The sequence below is a fragment of the Lytechinus variegatus genome, chromosome 8 (assembly GCF_018143015.1).
Source record: "Lytechinus variegatus isolate NC3 chromosome 8, Lvar_3.0, whole genome shotgun sequence".
Classification (NCBI taxonomy): Eukaryota; Metazoa; Echinodermata; class Echinoidea; order Temnopleuroida; family Toxopneustidae; genus Lytechinus; species Lytechinus variegatus.
Genome location: NC_054747.1, coordinates 12,509,050 through 12,518,454, shown reverse-complemented (window position 1 = coordinate 12,518,454; position 9,405 = coordinate 12,509,050). Strand labels below are relative to the sequence as shown.

Here is a 9,405-nt window from a genome sequence, read left to right as displayed (position 1 = left end):
ACTAAGTTTTTCACTAATGATTAACAAAATGAAAATCAAGCCCAAGCCGTTTCATGTAAATCACTCTCAGTGTAAAGCAAATGTCGTCACGATAGCATCGGTGCGTGTGTGTGTGTGTGTGTGTGTGTGGGGGGGGGGTGGGTTGGGGGTGTTTTGGGCAAGGAAACAAGTTAAAAAAAGTAAAAGATATTTTCAAATCAATTTTACTAGCTAAATGCCACGTGTTATTTATTATTAAGGTCTACTTTTATTCGCATAACTATTTTAAAGTTCTGCGCAATTCATTTTTTTACTAACTTTTCAAAAGTAAGTGGTGCTCACTCAAGCGGAAATATTTTTCGACAGTTATATCGTCATTTGCTTTAATGGATCTGTACCAATGTTAAAATGTGGAAAAATGTTCAGGATATTACAAATGTATAATTTTACAGGATTTTTTCTAAGTGTAAACTTTTTTTTGATACGCACTGTATAAGCAAATTTTTGTAATCATGCTATTTACCTGTCTCGGTGAACAATACGAGAGCGAAACGCGAGCTGAAATTTGTGTGTGTGTGTGTGTGTATATATATATATGTATATATAAGACCTTAAAAGAGGGATATTTTAAGGACTATTTTTAAAGAAATCCATCAAAAGTATACGTATCTCACCAAAGTCATCCAATGCAAACGCTTGTTGATTTTGTTAGAATTACATCTACACATGAAGCACTTGTAATCATCGTAATCATGATTAACATATGCATCTCACTCATCAAATATTACGAGCTCGAATTTAGGAAATTCAGACCTGAATTAACAGGGGCATGAGGGCTTGTTTGTAGGAACTCACTAAGACCGTACAAATACAAATGATAAAACAGTAGTCCTGTACATTCTATTTAAGGTACTTGTCGGCTTAAAACGAAACTCGAATTTCCATTTAATTTCATTTTTCCAGCGTGTTTGTCCCATTAAAGGCACCTTTAGAAAAAAAAAAATCGCCGCAACGAAATCCCAAACCCGAGTGATTTTGCATGCGCATGCGACCCGACTGATTAGTATAAGCCTAGATATGTCTGTTTATCTGTCTATCTATCTATCTATCCATCTTTTTATCTGTCTATCTATTTATCTAAAATCTATCTATCTGAATTAAGGTACGAAAGGATAAGTCGTTTTTATGTTACAGTCATGATTAAAAAAAAAATAATAACGCGATAAGCAAATCACAACAGCTTTCCCCTTTGTTTTTTTTTTGCACAGTCGCACCGCAAATATCAAAATTGACGTCGACTCTCTGATTTGCTTTTTGTTCATCAAAGAACGCCATCTACGTCAACAAAATGTTGAAAGCGCTATATAATTGTCGTCATAGAATTCAAAGTAAACCACCGTAGCATGTAAACGCGGCTGGGAAGACATAGGCGTCGATCAGTATTCATGGTTGGGGGCTGTTTTGTTCTCTTTTAAGGGATTTTTCATTTTTTTTTTAGTTTGGACGGAGGTCAGTGGCGTAATGAGTCTAAAGTTTTAGGGGCAAGACATGACATAAATGGCAAAATCAATTCCAAAATGCTGTGACCGAGGGAAGCGAGTGAGCCAAAAATTGCATTATCAATACATAAATCAATTTTTGTTACGGATTTTGAAATGATATTCAAAACATATATCATATCAAAATCAGTTGCAAAATTTAAACTCAAACTACCTCACAGCCCGTTATGACCCTAAGGTCTGAAGAGATCAGCGAACAACAAAAAAAAACACAAAACAAAAAATCCATCACTGCCAGTAATGATTGGAGGAACCACCCTCTATCAAGTGATCGACTTTTAACCAATCATATAGCAAGATTCTTAGTTTGGGAATTTGGGAAATACAACAACTTTCAATCATTCGTAGTTGTTGGTCAGCAAATGATAACAGATATATTAAACTTTTTACTTGGCAATTTGAGAAGTACAAACAACAATTTTTGACGGAGCGCTCTGATATTCCTATTATTTGGGTGCGTCGTGGTCTATAGTAGTTCTGACTCTCGCCTTTGAAACAGAGGGTCGTGTGTTCGAATCGTAGCCATAGCGTATTTTCCTTCAGCAAGACATTTATCCACACTTTGCTGCACTCGACCCAGGTGAGGAGAATATGTACCCGGCAGGGGTAATTCCTTGCATGCACTGAGCGCCGGTGATGGTAGCTCGAGCTAAAGCCGGGGTAATAATAGCAGCGCTTTGTCAGTATCCTCTCGCAAAAAGCGCTTTATAAATACAGCTATTATTATTATTATTTGCTGACAGCACGCTGTGAATGTTAATAGCGCCCATGATCATTGCATCAATGCACACTTTGGGTATCCGAAATAATGAATCTATCGTTGTGATAGATAACAACCGTAAATCTCCCGATTGCAAATAAACTGATAGTTGATATCAATATTGTCTACCACAGTAATTCACTCGGAACTCGAATGGGACCCAAATTTTATTCAAATCCTAATCATCATCATTATCACAACTGTCATCATCATTATCATCACCATCTTCATCATCATCATCATCATCTTCATCATTCTCATCAATATCATCATCATTTTCATCATCATTCTCATCATCATCATCATCATCATCATCCTCCCCATCATCATCAGCATCATCGTACTCCTCCTCCTCCTCATCATCATCGATTGAGAGTTTGATGAAGAATTACAAATTTTGAATAAAAAAGAAACTTAACGCCACCACCACCACCACCACCTCCACTAATACTAATCAATGGGCAATTCCATAAAATGATAAACCTTTTTGTCCGTCCAACCCCCATTTTTCTCAAGTCTTACTTCACTTCATAAACTAACCAAGTCATGGTCCTGTGAGAACATTACAGGCTGTAAAAAGAATCAGAAACGATAGACAGAAAATTTCATGAAGGTCCCACATATAGGGAGCCGGACGTTCATGTTTTATGGAATTACCCCAAGGTAACTGAATGTTCACATACAGGTCTACAATTCAAGTATGTGGTTCACTTTACCTATTTATTGAAACGATCTACAGAGAAATTATGAGTTCACATTAAATTTGGTACAAACGGTGGACACACTTTAACAAACTGTAAACACTATGGAACACGCTGTAAAAACACTTGGTGGCATTCCGATAATTAAACCATGGTTTACCCCAAGCCATAACTAGAACTTTAACCCACAAATGAACTTAATAATACCTCTTCCATATTTGTGAAAATTGTTTGCACCAACTGATTCTTTAAAATTCATCATGTTTTTGTTTTTTCATATTCTTCCCATTTCACGACTTAATTATTTTTTACAACTCTTTGTAGCAGAACAAGAATCATTTTAATCGGTGAATGAGTTGACAAGTGGCACTCCATAAAAGCGTGGTCTAAGTTAACCAACGTTTAACTTAACAATGGCTATCGGAATACCATCAACTGTGAGTGAACTATGAACACACTTTTAACACACTGAGAGCACGCTGTGGACACAATGTGAACACACTCCCAACGCACTGTCAATACACTGTGAACATATTGTGGAACACACTTTGAACACTTCGTGAACACTTTGTGAACACACTATGAACACATTTTGAACACTATGTGAACACACTGAAAACACATTATGAACACACTGTGAACACATTGTGAACACATTATGAACACTGTGAAATACACTGTGGAAGACACTGTGAACACATTGTGAACACACTGCGAACCCAATATGAACATACTATGAATACACTTTGAAATACACTGAAATATATTGTGAACACATTGTGAACACACTGTAAACACACTGTGAACACATTGTGAACACACTGTGAACCCAATATGAACATACTATGAATACACTTTGAAATACACTGAAATATATTGTGAACACACTGAGAACACACTTTAAACACACTGTGGAACGCACTTTCCAGTAGGGTGGTTACACAATAATCAATTACAGTTTTCACCATTAGTATTTCCGAATCAGAACAATTGAATAGAATCTTATCTTAAAAATGAAGTATTAAAAACAAAAGTACAATCACAATGGAAAATTGCTCTAGGCCAATATCATACTAAACAATGAATTATAAGTCTGCGATTATGTGTAATAAATAATATGCTACCTCATAAAATCTGTTGGAAATCAGGCTGGCGATAAAATATGATTTGTTGGCCCACTCATGAACATTATTTCAGGTAAGACATAGAAAAGATCCTCTTTTTTCATTTTTTAAATGTTAAAACAATACTAAGAATGGAAAGTTTATCACAGGTTTGTAATGCTGGTTCGGCCAAAAGGTATTTTATTTTAATAAGGGAGAAAGGAAAGACGTCCTTAATGTTATTCACTTTTCTTAATTAAATTACAGGCGTATTTACAAAAGCAATAATAATAATAATACATAACATTTCTAAGGCGCTTACTACGGGTATTTCTAAGGACACAGTATTCTTGTTATGGCTTATACTTGGGAGAAAAGGAAAGAAAAGGAAAGAAAAATATGACACGACTAATATCAATTGTCAAACTGATGTGCGCCTCCAATTGAACGACCCACAACTGTGAATCATTTATACACTGTGAACATACTGGGAACTTTTTTTTTTTTTTTTAAACAAGTTCACACCTAGTTACCAATAATGCATGTAGCATTTCCATTTATTTGAAAGCAGGATAAAAGAGCATTGAAGATTCAATGCCTTCCTCACGGGCATAGCTGCCGTGGCCGGGGATCGAGCCCCGGACTTTTTCATGTATAGCCAGGCGCCTTAGACCACTCGGCCACGGCATCTCCACACACAAACGGGATCACACTGTGAACACACTATGAACACACTGTGAACACACTATGAACACACTGTGAACACACTATGAACACACAATGAACACACTATGAACAGACTATGAACAGACTATGAACACACTGTGAACACACTATGAGCAGACTATAAACACACTGTGAACACACTATGAACACACTATGAACACACTGAACACACTGTGAACACACTATGAACACATTTTGAACACACTGTGAACACACTATGAACACACTGTGAACACATTGTGAACACACTGTGAACTCACTCTGGATACACTCTGAACACACTCTGAACACACTATGAACACCCTATGAACACACTGTGAACACACTATGAACACACTGTGAACACACTATGAACATACTATGAACACACAGTGAACACACTATGAACACACTATGAACACACTGTGAACACACTGTGAACACACTATGAACACACTATGAACACACTATGAACACACTGAACACACTGTGAACACACTATGAACACACTATGAACACACTGTGAACACACAGTGAACACACTATGAACACACTATGAACACACTGAACACACTGTGAACACACTATGAACACACTGAACACACTGTGAACACACTATGAACACACAGTGAACACACTATGAACACACTGAACACACTGTGAACACACTATGAACACACTATGAACACACTGTGAACATACTATGAACACACTGTGAACACACTATGAACACACTATGAACACACTGAACACACTGTGAACACACTATGAACACACTGAACACACTGTGAACACACTGAACACACTGAACACACTGTGAACACACTATGAACACACTGTGAATACACTATGAACACACTGTGAACACACTGTGAACATACTATGAACACACTGTGAACACACTGTGAACACACTATGAACACACTGTGAACACACTGTGAATACACTATGAACACACTGTGAACACACTGTGAATACACTATGAACACACTGTGAATACACTATGAACACACTGTGAACACACTATGAACACACTGTGAACACACTGTGAACACATAGGTTGTGAATGCAGGTTTGGCAAAAAGATATGTTCATAAGGGAGAAAGAAATGACGACCTTAATGTTACTCATTTTTCTAAATTAATGAAAATAATAATAACACATAACATTAATAAGGCGCTTAAGTGCACTTTATTCTTTTCATTGTTTATACTTGGGAGAAAAAGAAAGGAAAGAAATACATGACACCACTAATATCAATTGTCAAAACTGGTGTGCACCTCCAATCGACCGACCCACAACTGTGAATTATATATTAAAGAGGTAGATTTTGAGAAGGGTCTTGAATTAACATTATGAATGTGAAAATCTAGGTTATTCCAAAGGTCGAAATTCCTGGGTGTCATTATTGACGAGAATTTAACTTGGAATAATCACATAAATCATGTTACACTATGTATTTCTCGAGGCGTGGGAATTATTAATAAGTTAAAGTATATGTTACCACGAGTAACTCTGTTTTTACTATACAATACACTAGTACTTCTTTACATAACATATTGTAATATTGTTTGGGCCAATTGTGGAACTACCAAACTCAACCCTATTCTCACCTTACAAAAGCGGGCTCTTCGTATCTGTACAGGATCTTCTTATTTTTCTCATTATGATCCACTATTCTGTAAGCTCAAAACATTGAAGGTTTCTGATTTGAATGTCATGCAAGTTGCAGTTTTTATGTTCAAATACAAAAACCACCAACTTCCCTCCTCATTTCAAAATTTATTTAATCTAAACAGTACAATTCACACATACCCTACCCGTATTTCTGGAAATTTTCACCTAACAAACCCAAAGTTATTAATAACTCATAAATCAATTAGACACCATGGCCCAGACTTATGGAACAATTTACCCGAAAATACAAAAATGTGTTCCTCACTTTATTCCTTTAAAGCCACTATGAAGCGCAACCTAATATCATTGTATTCAAATCCGCCACATTGACTATACTTGTATTTTTTTAATGATGAATTTTGACCCCTCCTCTTCTAATGTATTTGCACTACACTTGCACTTGCACTACACCCTCATGCCTCTTGTTAAAAAATGTGTAAGTTTTACATGTCGCTTTTTTTACCTTGAGGCCGTCGTCAACATCAAGCAGGTAGCTCATGACGACGGTCTCCTGCGTTCCGAAATTGAGTTAAATGATATTTTTCATATGCTTTTTTTATATTCAGAAAGAGATTGTAAATGATACGTGTGTCTAAAATGTATATATATGTAAAATCTAAGTAATAATTGATTATGTTGTATTATGTTGAACATGTTGAACGAAAAAAATAAATTTCAAGCAAACAGACAAGGGGCAATTGAGGAAAAACAACGGTCGCCATATTTTGTAGGGGTTTGAGGGCCTGGAGTTATCTGTATCGTATTATAAAGATACACAGTCAATATAACTCTGTGTCACACTATTGTATTCATATATAAATACATCCAGCATTTTAGACCAAAATTTCAAAGCGTTCTTTTTACTAAATTAAACCGAATATAACACAATAACCGATAAATAACAAAAATACTGTAAAGATGCTAGTGTCGGATGTATCTAAAATGTTCGAAAGGAGAGCGTTTTTAGGAAAAGTTTCCCAAACTTACAAAGACAGGTTGCCATAACAACGGTCAATGTAATGCAAGGCCAGATCAGCGGCTAAGGATTGGTGTTCCACCAAACACTTCTTTAGTTCCATTGAAGCTAAAATATGAACAACAACATTATTATTAATAATAATAAAACCAATAATAATGATAATAATAATAATAATAATAAGCCGAATTTGTAAATGTTGTGCTGTGGGTGTCCACTGCTAATGCATTGTGGGCTATTTTAATCTATCAAGTTCCGTCATTCTCCCTCTTCTCTGTTCTCTTTCAATCCTGTCATTCCGTACGCTGAGGGCGCCATGATTGTTCGAACCCGATGATCCGAAATAGTTACTGGGTTTACCATCGAAATAAAACATATACGTATAAATAAAAGGGTTAAGGCTGGAGTTGATAGGTATAATGAAGATGACAGTCCAGGCATAGACCGACGGGTGGAGGCGGATAGCACCGGTTTGTGTTAGGATACCCATCATAATAACCGGCATCCAGCAACAAAAATCCGTGACTATGATAACCGCCATCCGCCGCGCTATTTGCAGTTCTCGTTGACTGGGCGCGGTGTTTCGAGTTGCGCGGGAACTGCGCTTTATGTTAATGAACATGACGACGTAGCTGACAGTTATGAAGATGAATGCGAGTAGATTAAGAAAAATGAATGTTAAGATCGAAAACCACCAAACTGGTTGGTCTGGTTTGGGATTAAATTTGGTTTTGATATCTTTGATAGCTCCGGAGACGTCCTCTACAGGTTCAGAGGAAACAGTCACCTTCCCTGGTTCGGTATGCAGCGGCAACCCGAGACAAACGTTTGATAATCCGTAGAATCCCTTCACTTCAGACTGCAATATTGAAATGGTGATACCGGTTATGATCGAACAGAACCAGACGACGATAATCACCTGACGACAGGCTCTTGTCTTGATCTTATACCCCCTGATGGGGTTCGTTATGTTCATCAGTCGGTCCGCGGTGATGAGGCATAGGGTGAAGACAGAAGCCTCGCAGGACACGAAACCGAGGAATCCCGCCAGATTGCAGAGACCCGATTCCCGCCAGCGGGATGCGCTTAAGAAGAAGCTACGTCCATAGAATGTATCTGCTGACGTAATGATAAGCATGTACATCCCCATGAGCCCATCCGCAGTCGCAAGGCTGATCAGTAAACTATTCTGCACCGGAGAGGTTCGCATTGTCTTCCCCTGAACGCGGGTCAGGACTACTGCGGCGTTTCCGATTAGAGCCGACAGTCCGAGGATCCAGCCGGCTACACGAAGTGCATGATTGGGAAACAGAGCTTCGCAGCCTTTGTCCAGAGGGTGTGATGGAGTATTGCTCCTGCATGTCGTGTTGATGTTTTTCTTGAAGATGCAGCAAATTCGATTGTCTGAAGTAATTCTAAAAATGAGAAAAAAATGAGAGACTATTGTTTTTGACGAGTTGCATTCATTTAAAATTAAAATTTCCATCTGGACAAGAACTGAAACAGAAATAAAGCCAGGACAGGAGAAGGGCAGTGTTATGCAGAAAATTGGAAAGTCGAAGCCCAAGCCTATTAGAGAGTCCAGAACTTCGAGGACGCATGCTAGGCCATGGGCTCCAGACATCCGAGTCAAAGGTCAATGCCAAGGGATAGGCATCGAGGTCAAGGACAAGACCAACATCATGTAATGTCCTCGAGGTCAATGAAAGGCTCCAATTCCACAGCACTACGATAATTTACACTAAAAACTTAAGATTTATTGACTTCTAAATTTTGAAATAATTCATGGCCTTGTCAGTAGGACCTATTCCACAGGGAGAGGCAAATGGTTCGAGACCAGCGTTGTGGCCCAGTGGATTAGTCTTCGGACTTTGAAACAGAGGGTTGTGGGTTCGAATCCCAGCCATGGCGTAATGTCCTTCAGCAAGAAACTCATCCACAGTGT

At 37.9% G+C, this 9,405-nt stretch overlaps 1 protein-coding gene across 1 annotated transcript in view; it reads right to left on the bottom strand.

Annotated features, from left to right (window-relative positions):
* Window positions 1-7,617: 7,617 nt before the first annotated feature.
* LOC121419992 (G-protein coupled receptor GRL101-like) overlaps window positions 7,618-9,405 on the bottom strand; it is a 41,022-nt gene continuing 39,234 nt past the window's right edge. The window contains exon 16 of the mRNA XM_041614501.1: window positions 7,618-8,875. Coding sequence (XP_041470435.1) covers window positions 7,696-8,875 — 1,180 coding nt within the window. The 3' untranslated portion in view covers window positions 7,618-7,695. The remainder of the gene's footprint in view (window positions 8,876-9,405) is intronic.